The following is a 17201-nucleotide window of genomic DNA, read 5'->3' as shown; positions in this document are numbered from 1 at the left end:
GTGTTGGGAGGGGGGGAGGTGAGTGTGTGTGTGCAAGCCTGTGTGTGTTTTACCTTTATTTTTTTAAAATCCTGAAGTATCAATTCAAGCTCTCCTAGTTTTGGTATTTTACATGCGCCCCCCTCCCCCCGGATAAGTCCCGAAAGACGCTTCAGCCGGTGTGCCTGAACTTAATTGACCCCGTCAACGGTCCCCGACACACGCGGAACTCACTTTGGTGGGAGACATGTCACGTGGTGCCAAAGCACGACTGAAAGAGTTTTACTGAAGGGTCTTGATGACGGGCCCGATTAACCAGAACTCGGATAAAGCTTGTTTTGAAAGTAATAGCAGAACTACGAATAATACATGTATTGATAATTTGTGTGTCGCAATTTAAACTAAACAGCTATCAATCAGGCCACCATCGGAGAATTCTGAGTTGAAACAAAAATAAAAGCGAAAATGATTTAAGGCCTAGGTCTTGAGAATGCCCCAAGTCGGAATGCCAAACCAATATAATATTACTTCCATTATACATGTACTTGAAACAACATGGGCTTGCAAAGATCCAACAAAACAACTAAATTCGACATAGACATTTAGGAAAATGCTTCCCACAGAATAATATTTTACAAAAAATCCGGCACAATAGACGGAACAAAAAAAATAATCGGGATACACGGGATCAAAATTGGGAAAATCGAGATACTTGAAATTTGGGGTGAAAAACCTAGATATCCCGAATACATCGGGATGAGTGGCAGGTTAGGAAAATAAACTAATTCATTATTCTTCAGAGCCATCCCAGTCGTTCAATGGTGGACAATTCATGTTTACTAGATCTAGTGTGTTAAAGAAGGATGGGGGTAATCTCACGGCCCACGGCAGGGGTAAACTCAAGGCACGACACCGGCAAATATAATGCGAGCGACCAGAACCTGGGCCAGAGAGGCTGATCTGGGTGGAGCTTCTGTGCTCAAGCAAGCCGGTGTCTCCGGGAACTGCGCGCAGCTCAGATAAGTAGATTCTAGGTCTTCTGCTTCTGACACAGAGTCACAGACAAAAGGTGACTGCGGTGTCATGTGTGTGGGTGTGTTGTTAAATCATTGACTCGACTTCGGGGCAGAGAAGGGGGGAAGTGATGCTTGCCTGACGCACACTACCTAAGTTTTAAAGCGTATACAAACCCACGAAACGAAATTTTAAAGAGTAAAGCTCACGCACCACCAAAACTTTAAGGGGGTAATTTGCAGGTTTAAGGGGTAATATACGCACAAATGTGCGTAAAGGGGAGCCCTGGGCTAAAAAATTTAAAAATAATTATCATAGATAGAGGTAAAAACTGATTTCATATATATTCGGAATCAGCGTCTCAAAATAAGCAAAGTTGCTCGCGGAGAACCTGATTTGGTGCGTTATTTAAGTATATTTTAGCAATTTTATTATTTAGTTGATCGTCAAGGGTGCAGCTGTGCATCAAGGTCACTCGGTGCGTTGTACATCTGCAGTCAAACCAAAGTCAAAGCTTCTACGTTTAAACACAATACGGTAGGCCTACAGTATGGCCATCCTTTTCTAAACTTCTAAAGACACTGTTCTGCTATTTTTATCAAAATGTACAGGGGAGGGTTCTCATGATCTAGAGGTACAGTGTTCGCCTTTCATTCATTAGGTCTAGAGCTCGAAACCTTCACATAGAGTGCAGGCAAATCACTGTCGTCGCAAAGAGTCAAAGAGACATGGAGGCTACATGACGAGGAATCTCCTCGATGGAAAGAAAACTGGACGATAGATTGGAACGTGTAAACAGACAACACAGTTCGATAAAATGGACAGTTCTCTCATACGACGAATCAGATACAATTTCTCGTTGCGTGTAACCGGGGCTTACCCCCCCGCCCTCACTGTTGGTATGATACACGGTGGTCCACCAAAGTTAATTCCCCTAGATCTACCCACCCTCAACCACCACCTCTCGCTCACCTCGCAGCTGGCTTGCACTGTGCGCGAAGTTGCCCGCGGAACTGTGGCTACCTTTTGTCCACACGTAGTAGTTGTAGAAGTAGAAGAACTAGAATACTAGATTATGAGTGCGCAGTTAGGCTAGGCGTGCGTAGTAGTAATCACGGGCCGAGACGGGTGGTCCAGTAAAGTACAATCCAGCGAAAGAAAAAAAAAATCCAGGGAAAGCAACAACAACAATAACAATGCGGTGACCTCAGAAAGGAATGGTTTTTCACTTTTGACTTTTGTAAATGAAAGTGGCTATTCTCACCCGCCCGGAAGTTCTCGAAACATCAACTCCTCCCCTCTTCTCTCTGTCTCTTTCTGAATACTGTCTATCGGTGTGGACGATCAAATTGACCAAAACAAAGTTAAAAAATGATGTTAAAACACAAAAGTAAATTAATTTGGTTGTCTACAAAGATGCTACGGCTATTTAACTTTTCGAATCGAGCCGAACTACGCGGGTTGCCATTTTGTTTTGCCGGAAATTCTCGCGCTACTCCTCTCTCTCTTTCTCTCCACTGCCCACAGACAAAATTGTACGCTTTTAGTAGTAATAGTAGGCTAGTTGTAATGGAACGTTTGTTCACGGCACAGAGGCACAGAATTCTACAATTTTTCTGTTATCACAGTGTACAATTCTGTGGTTTAGGGTGAACGCAAAATTTGGTGAACGCGCACCGGGTGAGAATAGCCACAAGACTCGCCTGCACTATGTGAGAATAGAGGTGGCCTTTGTAAATTTTGTTATAAATGTCTTGATCTGACTGAAAGAAGTCTTGCCTAGACAAGAAGGCCACCTGTCTTACAATAAATTACGGCCACTTTTTTCCTTGACAATGGGTGGCCATCTTACACAGGTTCGACTGTATCTGAGGTCAATCATTCAAATTCAATGTACCACTTACGACTTACCACTTGCGGTATGTGAGTCTCATCGACCCCGGGAAAATATCACTTTAACAAGTTCTGCCTTACTCAGCTCTAGCCTATTGCCTTGTTTCGCATTTTGTGCCAAAATGAAACTAAATAAACAGAGTGGCGTCCCCTTGGATCACCACCCGAATGACATAACCAGAGCTTTATAACCTAAGCTGGGCTAGATTACATGCAAAGGGAAACAACACAGCATAGAAAAGACCCGGAAGTAATTGGGGAAGGCATACGTGTTAAGCATAATATAGATCTATGGACATCGTTAATCATACTGACTTTCGAAGTGATATCCATGACAAAACAAGGAAAATTTATCAGAGATGTCATATAGGGCGATTCTGTTGACCCAGCGTGGGGCGGTCACCATGAAGCGTTAGGAACCGTTTAACTTAATTAACTGCAATCCTAAAATTACTCACTCCTCGAATCGAAATTAGAAAGTGAAAGTCCTTGGCTTGAACACCTTGTTGTCACTGGGAAAAATGGAATGCATAATAGGTAGTGGTAGACCTAGAATAATTTGCTTAGAGAATCTGAACAAAATGTGTTACTGTGAAGAGACCAGGATGAGAAATATAGGCTAGGCTAGCGAAATGACTTAGACTTAATATATATGACTATGTCCCCTGACGTCGATATTCCTTGATATTTCAGACCTTACTTACACTAGGCTGGCCAGAAGGAAAAGAGGGAAGGAGAGGAGGAGGGGCGGCAGTTAAAGAGCATGGTCCTTTTTTAAAGTGACAATTTCAATTTAACCAGTTCTGCTCTGCTAATTTCAGGCTATTTATAACATTCTTCGTTGGTAATCAATCTAGGATATTCAAGGCGATGGGATGGGCAATTCAATCCAATGGTTCAGGAAACATTGCCAGTTGGGATACCTTTCTTTGTTAACTTTGTAATTGAAATAAAAGGGATTTCTTAATCATATTTGGAATAAGACAATGCAGCCTAGATCTAGCTCCCCAGAAAAAAATGAAAAGCTTTAAAATATCCATTGTTTTTATTTCAATAAAAGCATAAGTTCAATTAAACTTGACCAATTTCTTTAACTTAGAGCCCTGGCTATAGCGAAACAGGAAGGAAATGTTCTTGCTAGCTGAAGTCTGAAGTAAACAAAATGGCTGCTGCCAGACAAGCCTTAGAGCAATTCTTTACGAAAGATAAGGTAGGTTTTTCGATATCAAGAGGAACATGGTCAATAAATTAAGGAGTGTGCCTTTGACACAAACAATTGATAAATTATCTCAGTTTCATAGGTCTAGAATCTAGATCTACTAGTCTGCGGATGGTTATAGTTAGAAAGCGAACCCACAAGGCAAGTGAAAAAAAGGGCAATTTGCTAAGACTAAGACAAAAAAAGTCCCAAAAAATCTAGAATCTAATCTAGATCTAGATTCTAGATCTAAGATCTAGACTAGAGCTAGATCTACGTTAATGCCAGGTAAGGCAATATTTTGTAGAACGTAGATCCAACGGGTGGTCTAAATATTAGATTGTACAAGTAGGCCCGGTGCCGGTGATCTTGTAGTTCCGTTCGTTAAAGTTAAAGTCCACGATCCATTTGTTTACATCCAGAGAAGAAATCCAGAAGTCTTGAAGACCAAATACTATTTGAATTAGGCTACACAAAGAGCAGGGATGCAACCTAACTGCAAAACATCAAATTAGGACAAAACTCAGGGGGGGCATGCCCCCCTGAACCCCCCACACCTCCGTATTTTTTTTAGGTCAGGGGGGCAAGCCCCCCTGAAACCCCCCTGCTTGACTTTAACGAACGAAACTACAAAATCGCCGTAGGCCCTACTATTTACAACAGTGGCAATGCCCACCGAGCGCGTTTTGTTCTGGCGATTTTTGGCCCCCGCAGGGGGTGTGTTTCGTGGGACGCACTAACGCGAAGGTTGTTGTCTTCAACTCGCTCTCACGCCGCTTCTCGTGAATGGATATGAATGAAACTTGGCTGCCAATCAGAAAAGAGGTAAATCTTGTAGTATGCAGTTTGACAACATACCCATCCTAGAAGCAGTCGAAAACGCTTGCGAAAGTGGTGCGCTTTGAAGATTTTTCGGAGCTGTGATTTGTCAAACTGACTGATATGTTGTGCACCATTTTTCTTTTTCCCTTAAAATTTCAAGCTTCCGTGTTTAGCGGTTTTCGCGTAATCTTTAAAAATGTGGGAGTAACTAAGGGAAAAAGCGACATTGCCATTTGCGCGTACTGGGTGAATGCCCTGCTGCTGGGAAATTTCCACTGAGTGACGTCATCAGCCATCGGTCGCCTCGGGCGCTACAAACGAGGCCCCGCTTATGTGAACCGGAAAGGGGGGGGGAAGGATACTTGAAAACTAAACGGGGGGCTTGATAACTTGTGTTTTTGTTGCATTTTAGTCTCAATACAATAGACAGGGTCCCCACAGGGTCGGGAAATCGGGAAAAAGTCAGGAATTTTGAGATAGGTCGGGAGGTCAGGAAAAAGTCATGAATTTTGTGATGGGTCGGTAAGTCGGGAAAGGATAGGGCCTGTGTAATGTGCAGCTATCTAGACTGTATGGTTGATGAATCCTAAAAGTAAAAGGGAAACGTAATTGAACCGCTGTGACGGAAGTGTATGTGTGACACCGAGGCTCGATCGGGAAGAATCAAGATCTGCTTTCGTTACCGCCCAGAAATTTTCCGGTAATAGTCTGATAGAAAACGCAACATTTGTAACATGCAGGTTGTGCATTATGAAAGCTGTGTCGCCTTGAAAATAAATCAATATTAAAAATTGTCCTCTGCTGTCGCTTGTGGAAAAAAAAAAAGAAAAAGAAGTTACAAAAGCGTCTTGACAGGTTCGCCCTCGTGACCGGTCAATGAACCTGTGAGTACCGGCGGTCTGAGCGCTGTGAAGTATAGGACTCCTTTATGAGCAATTGCCAAAATGTGAGACTCTCTTGAGACTCAGTGGTGCAAAAAAATGTTTCTTACCAATTTGACTCTCTTTTCTGTCAGTCACAGATTGACATTTAGTGCTCATATTCCTAGAGTATCAGAGCAAGGAGATGTACGGTTTTGGAGATATGGGTCTATTGGTTTGGCAACCACTGTATTTCTTGTATGTGTAACAGTGATGACAAAAACAGATAAGCAGCAGCAAGGCAAATTATGGACTTTAAATTCCATTTGTTTAGTAAAGTAAACAAAGACTTTGTACACTATGAACTCCATTCATAATGGTAATATGAATGACAAGCTTTGTAACAATGACGCAGTGCACAGAACATGTCATCATTGTTATGTACAAGAAAGGATACACATTGGACATTATCATTGACAGCACAACAGTGAAAGGTTGTACAATTACAGTTATCAAAGAAATACGCAGTATAAATGCTATCTATTTTATTATTATTTATAAAGTTCAAGTTTATTTTCCTGATCGTTTGGAGAAATAGAGCCGGCCATAAAAGTATTCCCGGCAGGTGGTCAGCTAATCTGTAATTTTACCGAGCTGCAGGCTACTTTGACTTTGCCCATGGAGTCCAGCTAGGGCTAAATGAGCTACAAGAATTGCGAGAGAAAAGTGAGATACTCATTTAATGGAATAAGCCTCCGAACTCAGGAATCGAACTCGCATCTTTTGTATATTCTGTTAGGTGAAGGGCTTAACCATATATACAGCTCAAATGATCCACGTGTTCCAGTGATATACTGAGGTAATATGACCCCGGGATTCTTGCTTCTCTTCTCAGACTTTCAGGCCGAAGAAGCGGTTTGAAAGTGGGACCTTGAAATACAATCTTCACAAACAAGCAAATGCGTCGTTGAATTCAGGAATTGACCTGAAGGAAGTGGTGAAGTTGCCCCCAGGGGAGGATGTCAACGACTGGGTTGCTGTTCACGGTATGTATCGAATGTAGACTGCACACTGAACAAATCGCATCTTGTGTGGCATTGTGGTGAAATCAGGCGCTTGTCAAAATACTGAACTCGAAGAAACTGTCACTTTTCTGCCGGTTTAGAAATTTTATTCTAATTTTGGTCTTTGGCTCGACACCCTTGTTATATTTATTTAAAAACACATTTTTGTGTTGATTTTAGTGAGGCATGCTGATTAAAGGCACAAAAATTGCAGATTTTCTTTTTCCTAGGACTCTCAATCTTTGGAAGTCACCAATTTTGGCGGCCATTTTCCTGCTAATTTTACATCTGAAACCAGGCGACCCCCTCCTCATTCAATTGTAAATGTCTCGACTTCTACTCAAGATAGATTGGTATTTCTTTTTTCATCCTTTACCACGCAAAAAACAGATGAACAGTTCTGAAGATGATACCAATAACTCCACATGCCCAATAATTGACGAGCGCCTGATTCCACCGTGTCCTGGCACAAATGTGTGGCATTACGGTGAAATCAATGTACGGTGCCTTCACCATCAGAGGCTTTAAGTCCTTGGGATAGTGCTGTAGCTTTTATTTTACTTCAGATAGTATGGGCACAAATGTGTATGTTACGGGACACAGCACTACCACATTTTTAAACCAACAATATGAAGTAACAAATACGAAACTCTTACAGTAGGTGCTGGATACGGTTATTTGAACAAGAGTAGTGCATAGTAGATTTCACGCAAAGTGGGTTGACCATGGTTCTGTCCCTTCCTCTTCTCTCATGTCCGACTGTCCCCTCATAGGCCGTGAGTGCCCGATTATATATATATATTTATATAAGCCCACGTTAGCTTCCCCAGCACTAGATCCCCGTGCTCGGCACGAGACCCCCGCGCCCAGAGTAAATCTCGATAATTATGGTGAAAAGTGGCCAAATATCCACAACAGTGTATCTATCTACATATAGTCTTAGGACTACTTCTATGACTTTAGCTATGTTTGTTTGAGTGGAACACTAGACTAATCATTGACATTATATTATAGTGGAAATTGTCTGAGATGGCCACCCATTGTTGAGGAGAAAAGTGTTTGTCTTAGACAGGTTGAGGACTAACACAATGTTATTATAAAGCAAAAAAATAATGCGCGGGGGGGGGGTGAGAAATGTTTTTGTTTGTTTCAGTGGAGGTTTTACGGCACTCGCAACTGCATTATAACGTCATATGAGCGCCAAGGGGTGGATGTCAACAGAGAAGTCCTTACAGGGAATCAGACGTACTCTGCTCATCTCTCTAGCTTCAACAGCACAAAGTCTACTTCGACTTTCAAGGCACCCCAGAGATAGCGGGTCACAAGAGTGTGACGAACATAGAAAAGAAGTAGAGGAAAAATGACGATAGTAAGGATTGGGAAAGAAAAAGCAGCAGTTCCCTGCTGAAGTTCAGGCACAGTTATGAGCATGACATTGATGAATCAGCCCATTTACAATTACAATTCTACTGTGCATAAGAACATGGTTAATGTCCCCCTTTCGGGAATGGCCTAAAGACACTTCAACTTCAAGTCAGTAACACTGCCCCGGGGGCTGAATAAGAAATGGCCGTTTGAACAGACCATTGTCTTATAACACAGGTGACCATTAGACCAGGTTCAACTGTACTTGTAAAATGCCTGGATCACGCTGTAGAACGTAGGCATGTGCTTTATAAATTTAATGATTATTATTTTTAAAAAAATTGAAATTGATGATTTTTTTTTTCAGTGGTGGATTTTTTCAACCGCATCAACCTGCTGTATGGAACAATTTTTGAGCACTGCACAGAACAGACGTGTCCAACCATGTCCGGGGGCCCTAAGTAAGTCAACGCAATATGGCAGTGGATCTGCTTAAACCGAGCTTACTTAACTCTTTATCTCAGGCAAGCCGCTCCCAGCTGCTTGCGGTCGGAACCACTGTGCCGGTGAGCTGGTCAGCGACTCGGGCACATTCCTTTACGACGACTTTGACATCAAGTTACTTTTCAGCAATTGCCGAAAAGAGGTCTCTTTTATCGGGAGTTCAATCATTAGAAGAAGAACTATCAAAATAGCTTGATTTGTTTTGATTTAATGACCCATTTAGTGACGTTTTTGTCATTTTTAGATTTAGTACCAAAATAGGGGCCCCGGCGTAGTGGGTTTACCCCCTACGGAGATAAAGAGTTTATCCGAAAACAACGATAAACCGAAAGGAAATAATAAACTCTTTTATTTGAGCTACCTCTCTAAACAGAAAACACAACTAAACAGAGAGAATCTGGCGGTCCCACTGATGTCGGTTAAAGCGAACTCCTCTGGTATTTTGTGAGCTTCTCTGACATGATACGTCTTAGTAGTTCCAGTGAAACACTGATGTGATGAGCAGGATTTTTAAGAATGCTATTAGCATAAACAAGAACAACAGACACCATCATTGCTGCAACACAAGACAGAGTGAAGTGGAGGTCCATGATCTCCCACGCCAGTCGGCAAGGCACCGGATAATGATTAGCATAAACAGAAAGTTTTGAGACAAAGAGCTCCCCTCTAGATTGATTTGTGCATGGGTGAGAGGTTTCTGTCACAAGATGGAGTTCAGATTGATTGTACATGTTTCTTGTTTCTGGGGTACATTTGGGTTGATCAAGTATAAATATGATTTATATTGTAGAAAATCGTGTACGTGCACGTATCAGTGTGTGTTTTTTTCTAGCATGAAATGAATGTTTCCTTGTTTGATCAGGTCGGTGGTTGGCGGGTGCTCCTGTGTGGTTTGCTCCTTCTTTCCTATCGCACATCTGTTGTCCTTGTCTCTCCTCCTTATCTTTGTATGTTTTACTCTCTTGTTACAGCTCTACTTTTTGGGCTTTGTATGACATACTTGTGTTGCAAGTGCCTTAAAACTTTTACTTAAACTATTTTTTTTTTAAAACTTGAACTAAAACTTTTCAGTAACTTGTAATAAAACTTTTAAAGAAAAAAACTTGTACTAAAATTATTTTAAAAAACCCCGACTTATACTAAAACTAAAATAAAAACAAAAACTATTTTTAAAAAACTTTTACTAAAACTATAAAAAAAACAACTTTTACTAAAACTATAAAAAAAACCAACCCAAACTTATACTAAAACTAAAATAAAAACAACTTGTACTAAAACTTTGAACCCCCCCCCCCCCCCCCAAACTTGTGTCGACAGATACGAGTACCACTGGTGTGACGGGGTGAACTACAAGAAGCCGACGGCCCTGCCCGCCCCACAGTACATCACTCTACTCATGGAGTGGGTGGAGGCGCAGATCAACGACGAGAACCTCTTCCCCGTACAAGTTGGTGAGTCCTCGTCGCTGCTGCTGCTGCTCGGTGGTTTGATTATAATGTGTGTTACGACGCCATTGGAATCAGGCGCCCGTCAAGTTTTGGGCATGTGGCGGTTATTGGTATGATCTCAAAGACTGTTCATTTGTCTTGCTTTTTTTTGGAAAAAATATCCATCTATCTCGAATAAGAGTTGAGAAATTTGCGATTGAAGGAGGTTGGGGTGGCATTGTGTCAGAGGTAAAATTAGCCAGGAAATGACTGCCAAAGTTTGGTGACTTTCAATGATTAAGTGTCCTTCGAAACAGCAGATTTTCATTCTTTTTTTTGGCTGCAATCAATGTATTTCGGTAAAATATACCCTGAAATGTGTTTTTAAATGGACATAAAAGGTATTGAGTTTTTTAAAAAATTCGAAAAAAATCCCCAGCGGCCATAAATATACCGGTTTCTTTGATTTCAATAATTTCAATTTGAGCGTCAGATTTCTCCAAGCTGCCTCACATATCATCCAGACAGAGGGTTCGGGAAGCACTTAGAAGGAATTATTGTTGCCCCATCCCTTTGCTGCACTAGAATTACAAAGTTTTATCTGCTCAGCACATAGTTTTGAGAAATTTGACTTTAAAAGTTTTGCATTTCGCAACGTGTCAAGCTATTTCAAATGAAATACTTTGAATATAATAATAATAATAATAATAAATAGCATTTGTATAGAGCATATCCCCACTCAACAGCAGGCTCTATGCGCTTTACACTATATTATTACCCCAGCAGACCAATGAACACTCTGAAACATTCTCAGCTTCCCGGGAAGCATACAGTGCAAGCAGCTGATTAAGTGCTCAGACACTAACAAACTGACAAGATCTTTTGCTGTCTATAGCCGGGTACCCATTCCCACCTAGGTGAAGTGAGGAAAATTCGTGTAAAGTGCCTTTCCCAAGGACACAACGTCGGGCCCCTGACGGGATTCGAACCCATGACCTTACGGTTACGAGTCCGAGAGCCTAACCACTAGGCCACCGATGCCACATAGTATATCTTGCTAATGACTCCGACGAATAATCTTACGATTTTGATAGAGAAGAAAGAACATTTGGTTTCTGACCAAATGGTCTTCATAACTCAAAACGGCTAAAAAATGTCAGATAGAACTTTGTCATGTAATTCTAAGGTCGCGCCTTGGCAAGGAGACTTAAACCTGTCGTGGAGCTGGTGGACCTGTGGCAAACAGCAGCCTCAACGATAGAGACCGGGATGTCTATTTAAAGATGAATGAGGAGAAGGAGAGGGACAGCCTAGTGGTTAGGTTACCAGACTCGTAATCGTAAGGTTGTGGGTTCGGGGGTTTGAGCCGCGGGCCCAACGTTGTGTTCTGGGGAAATACACCTGACACAAATTTTGCTCACTTCACCCAGGTGGGAATGGTATCCGACCTTAGACAGGGAAAGGTCTAGTCAATATATTTGTGTTGTAGCGCCTGTAAATGGCTGCTTGCACTGTATGCTTCCCTGGAAGTTGAAGTTGTTTCAGGGTGCTCTCAGGTCTTCTGGGGTAATAGTATAAATTGTGAAAGTAAAGTGCATAGAGCTTGCGTCAAAGTTATGAAATCGAAGACACTGGCAATTTTTCGCCCATCGTGCAGGTTTTTTTTGTAGTTTTTGTTTTGGAGCTCAACTCCTTTTATGTCCAATGAAACCACATTTCTGTGTGGATTTTACTTGAAAACTTTGGTCAAAGGCCCAAAATAAATGTAAATTTGCAGTTTCGTAGGATACTCAAGCTTTAGAAGTCCCCTGACTTTGGCAGCCATTTCTCACCCTACCTCCTACAATAGAAAATATCTCGACTTCTATTCAAGATAAATGAATTAATTAAAGCAATACAAATGTCCCTATGGGAAATTGCAATACGGGAATGATAAAAACACATAGATGCACTTTATGCATATTTTAAATTATATATTACTTTTACACGTATAAAAAAGAATTGCAATATGAAGAGAAAAAGAAATCTTACAGTAATTCAACATGTTACCTCGTTATCCCTGGGTAACTTGATTAATTTTGCACTCGCATGGTTCCTCTACCTTCTGAAATCATCACTGTTTCTTGGCAGCATACACATTTAGTTCACAGAATTCAATGTGATGACGTACGTTTATTTTAATGAGGTTCCCAGAATTCAGTTTCATAACTTGCACTTTTTCCTCAATTTGTCTGTCTGTTTGTCATCCGCAGGAAAACCTTTCCCCAGGAACTATCTGAGCATTGCCAAAAAGATTCTGAAGAGGCTGTTCCGCGTGTTTGTTCACGTGTACATCCACCACTTTGACAAACTTCTCGCTATTGGGGCTGTGAGTTCACACGTCTTTTTAAAAATATTTTTATTTATATTTTTTAAAAGTCCACGCTGTTTGAGTTGTTTGCTTTGTTGAGAATAGTCAGAGGTCAGATGTGGGTGGTTGGTGGGTGCTCTGGTGTAGTTTGTGTTCCTTCTTTCGTATAAAAAAACTGTCGTCTTTTTCTCTCCTCTTTCTTTTTTATGTTTGTTACTCTCTGGTAACACCTGTAATCTTCGGCACTTATATGACCTAATTGTGTTGCCAGTGCCATAAAACGCTTACTAAAACTAAAAACTGGTCAGATGTGGGTGGTTTGCGGGTGCTCTGGTGTTGTTTGCTCCTTTTCTCCTATCAAACATATAATGTTTTTTTCTCTCCTCCTTCTTTTCTTTGTTTTTTTGTTCTTTAGTAACACGTCTAATCCTCGGCACTTACATGGCTTATTAAATAAATAAGTAATAATAAGTTATATATTTTTTTATCCCTGTTGGGAAATTTGGGTTACAATGGCGCACATGAATATATATGTAAATTATTAGAAATACCTACTTAGATGCGTACATAAATAAATACACGATATTCCATCAGTACAGTTCACAATTTCACATACATGCCATTGCTGGTCGCCACTAAGGTTTGTCGTGGGTGGTTGGCGGGTGCTCTGGTGTGGTTTACTTCTTCTTTCCTATCAAACATCTATCGTCCTTATCTCCCCTTTATCTTTTTTATGTTTGTTACTCTCTTGTAACAGCTCTAATCTTCTGGCGCTCATATGACCTTACGCAGTTGCAAGCGCCGAAAAACCCCTACTAAACTAAAAAGAGTTGTCGTGTATTGCTCAAGGATACACGCCCCACTGACCACCGACCTAAATCCCGAGTCGCTGACATGTGCTTGACTTTACTTTTGAGTCTCAACTCACAACTCACTTAGCCACTGGAGCCCCCAATTTGTACTGCAAGTGCCTGAAAACTGTTACTAAAACTAAACAGCACAGATCTTGTCTGTGTAATTACCCGATTGGTGGGTGGTTGGCGGGTGCTCTGATGTGGTTTTCTCCTACTTTCGTATCAAACATCTATTGTCCTTATCTCTCCTCCTTTTGTGTTTGTTACTCTCTTGTTACACCTCTAATCTTCAGCACTTAAATGACCTCACTGTGTTGCAAGTGCCATAAAACACTCACTTGATAATTACCTAATTGTGTTTGGAATGCTACTTTAGGAATTTTCTGATCAAAGGATTGGGAACAAAGTGGGGGGGGGGGGGGTAGCTTTTGGTTCTCTTAATCTCCGTTCTTGTGTGTGGGTGGTTGGTGGGTGCTCTGGTGTGGTTTCCTCCTTTTTTCCTATCAAAATCTGTCTTCTTTCTTTCTCCTCCACCTTTTTTGCGTTTGTTACTCTCTTGTAACACCTCTAATCTTCGCCACTGTGTTGCAAGTGCCGTAAAACTCTTACTTAAACTAGATAGTCCAGATCTTTTGTGTTTGTGTAATTACCCAATTGTGTTTGGAATGCTATTTTAGGAATTTTCAGATCCAAGGGTTTGGAACATGGAGGAAGAGGAGGAGGGAGGGAGGGATTGTGTGGCCTAAAGTGGCCGTTGGGTTTTCCTTTCTTCCAGTAATTAACGATTGTGTTAGCTTGTGTTGAAAGTCGTTTCTGTTTTTAAATTAATAAGATGAATATTTGGAATAATTTTCTTTAGTCAGAACACAACGTTTCATGTTACTGTTGTATGTTGTACTGTATTGTAAAGCGCTCAGAGCCTGTGTACGTTATAATAATAATAATAATAATGAAGATCATTTCTATAGCGCCCACTCCCGTGTAAACACAGCTCTAGGCGCTTTATGTAAATGCATGTACAAACAATATTCACACACGCTACTCACACGCACAATACACACACTCATACACACACACACAAACACACACATATACACATACACACACAAATACACACATACACACTCACGAACACATAACACACACTTGTGCACACACATGTATGCCAAACACACACACACACGCACACACACACACACACACACATCTACTTGCTTATCACACGCACTCGCTTACACATCGTCACGAAATGAGCATAAAATAATATACACAAAGCAATTCACAAAATACATAAATGGATACATAGTCATTCACATAACATTGTACCGAACATGAATCTACTGACATAAAAAGGATGTCATTAAATGTGTCTTTAAAGATTTCTTAAATTTAGACTCAGATGTTGTATGTCTCAAGGGTTGGGGAAGAGAGTTCCAAACTGACTTTATTCGGGGTTGAGCGCTATATAAATGTCATTTCTTATTATTAAGGAAGGTTTTTTGGTTGTACTGACGAGTGTGTGTGTTGTATGGTCAACAGGAGGCCCATGTGAACACGTGCTACAAACACTTCTACTATTTTGTGTCTGAGTACAACCTGATAGACAAGAAAGAACTGGAGCCTTTGGTGAGTGGGGGGGGGGGTGTCCATGTGGGTGCTTGGTGAGTGGGGGGGGTGTCCATGTTGGTGCTTGGCGGGTGGGTGGGTGGGTATTTGGAAGGTTTGTGGGTGGGTGGGTATTTGGAAGGTTGGTGGGTGGGTATTTGGAAGGTTTGTCGGTGGTTGGCGCTCATATGACCTTATGCAGTCGCGAGCGCCGTAAAACTTCTACTAAAACTTAAACTTTTTGTTCTTTGTATGTCACTTTCTTGTAACACCTCTAATCTTTGGCACTTTTTATGATCTATTTGTGTTGCAAGTGCTGTGATACTCTCACTGTGAGTGGTTGGCGGGTGCTCTGGTTTGGTTTGCTCCTTCTTGCTGGTTAGACATGTCTCATTCTTATCTCTCCTCCCTATTTTTTGTGTAGTGTTACTCTCTTGTAGCGCCTCCAATCTTTAACACTTATATGACCTTATTCAGTGCTGATAGTTTTCCGTGGTTTTCCGCTTTTTTTGTTGTTTCCAAAATATTACTACAAAAGTAAAGGTATGTGTTATATTATTGTAGTTAGCATTAGAGTTCTATGTTGAAATTTCAGGATGGCATCGGGGTCGGAATATTTTCCTCTTTTTTGACTTTTTCTCATTATCAGCACTGCTTGAGTTGCAAGTGTGATAAAACTCTTACTAGAACTAAAAACTAAAAACATGACTGCAAGAGAATCATGCTTTGAGAAAAAGCCCATTGACACAGGAGAAAGTTTGCCATCTGTTTGAAGCTGGTTATTTCCTTGCTCGGAATTCAGTTTGTGAATTTTGTTTGTTTGTTTGTTAGTTATGTGTGTTGCTCTTAGAGTATGTATCTGTATATAACTCCAAAGGTTTAGTATTTAAATTCCTGCATGTGGTTGAATGATGCATTTGATGTAAATGTACATTTGTCAGCTTTACTTCTCCTTTCATATTGAATTTTAATGAGAGTAATATATATAATTTAAATTTTTTTATGTATACCTGCATGTGTTTTTACGGTCCTGTACAGCCAAGGAAAAATTTCCCTCTGGGATAATAAAGTACTATCTTATCTTATGTTATCTTATCTTATCTTATCATTCCTTGTCTTATCTTGTCTTATCTTATCTTATCTTTCCTTGTCTTATCTTATCTAATCTTTCCTTGTCTTATCTTGTCTTATCTTTCCTTGTCTTACCTTATCTTATCTTTCCTTATCTTATCTTATCTTTTCTGTCCCCCACAGAGAGAAATGACTGAAAGAATCTGCCACTGAGAGCCGCTCGGACCCATGGCCCTCCTCCGACTGTCAGCAAATGTGCACTTACTTCAGGGAGATGTTGTTAAGTCATATGCAAAACAAAACAATAAAAAATAAAAAACCAACAATTAGAAAGTAACCGTTATTGAAAGTAAGCGACTGAAATAATCAAGGTAGACTTGGGGTGTGGTCAGTGGTAAATAGAAGCCCCCAGATCCGGATATGATACGTGGTATTGTTGGAATCTGAGAAGAATTGTCGCCGCGCCCCGTGTCTCAAAGAAAGAAAACGGTCGACATTGTCTGAGGCTGCCATTTGCTTTCGAGGAGAACAGTGCTTGTTTTAGACAGGTGGATGTCTTGGACAGTATCTTTACCGTATAAAAAAGATGCAAGGGGGGGGGGGGGGGGGGGGGAGTTGTGCAGGTGATTGTCTTGGACAGGTTGCCTTTACAGTGGGTTCAACTTACGTGTCTTTGAAGAGATGGATGAAAACATTTGTGTGAGCTGAAAGGCGCTGCGCTGTTTTCATATAAAAGTCCTAGTTTCAGGGATGGGTGGGTGGGTGGGTGTGTGGGCGGGGTGTGTTATTGAAAGTTAAAAGATGTGATATTCTGAAAATCTTCCCTGGTCCTGAGAGTGGCTGAACACACGTGTGTAACAGTTGACTACGTTCTTTTGTCATCCATCCGTTATATTATTTGTACACGGTTTGCTCGGTGAAGGCTGAGACAGAAACCCAGATAACCAAATAACCAAATCTTCTCCTTCTGAAGCCTCTGTAGTGCCGCTGCTGCTGATTTTGTTCTCATTTCGCGTTGCCACATTTCGCTTTGTCCTGATCTCATCTCACATTTCGAGTATTCTGAAATCCAGTCAGTACGTTACAGAGATGATATCACAAGAGGCAGGGAGAGCTCTCCTGATGGGTGCGCAACTCTCAAAGCATTTTCCGTACCGTAATTTCATGGGAGTGCAGATTTTTAAAACTCTTCCTT

At 41.0% G+C, this 17201-nt stretch overlaps 2 protein-coding genes across 2 annotated transcripts in view; one reads left to right on the top strand and one right to left on the bottom strand.

The window, feature by feature from the left end:
* Positions 1 to 3119, bottom strand: part of LOC101858132 — a 10116-nt gene extending 6997 nt beyond the window's left edge. The window contains exon 1 of the mRNA XM_005108945.3: positions 2905 to 3119. The gene's annotated coding sequence lies outside the window, so the exon portion shown is untranslated. The remainder of the gene's footprint in view (positions 1 to 2904) is intronic.
* An 869-nt stretch (positions 3120 to 3988) lies between these two features.
* LOC101857280 (MOB kinase activator 3B) lies at positions 3989 to 16325 on the top strand. The gene is made up of 7 exons (XM_005108942.3): positions 3989 to 4096; positions 6662 to 6812; positions 8563 to 8656; positions 10017 to 10150; positions 12379 to 12494; positions 14870 to 14956; positions 16190 to 16325. The coding sequence occupies exons 1-7, from the start codon at positions 4049 to 4051 to the stop codon at positions 16217 to 16219; spliced, it is 660 nt and encodes a 219-aa protein (XP_005108999.1). The 5' UTR covers positions 3989 to 4048; the 3' UTR covers positions 16220 to 16325.
* Positions 16326 to 17201: the final 876 nt, after the last annotated feature.

Source organism: Aplysia californica, unplaced genomic scaffold (assembly GCF_000002075.1).
Source record: "Aplysia californica isolate F4 #8 unplaced genomic scaffold, AplCal3.0 scaffold00736, whole genome shotgun sequence".
Classification (NCBI taxonomy): domain Eukaryota; kingdom Metazoa; phylum Mollusca; class Gastropoda; order Aplysiida; family Aplysiidae; genus Aplysia; species Aplysia californica.
Note: the sequence above shows the minus strand (reverse complement) of the source record. Positions and strands in the feature narration are given on the sequence as shown.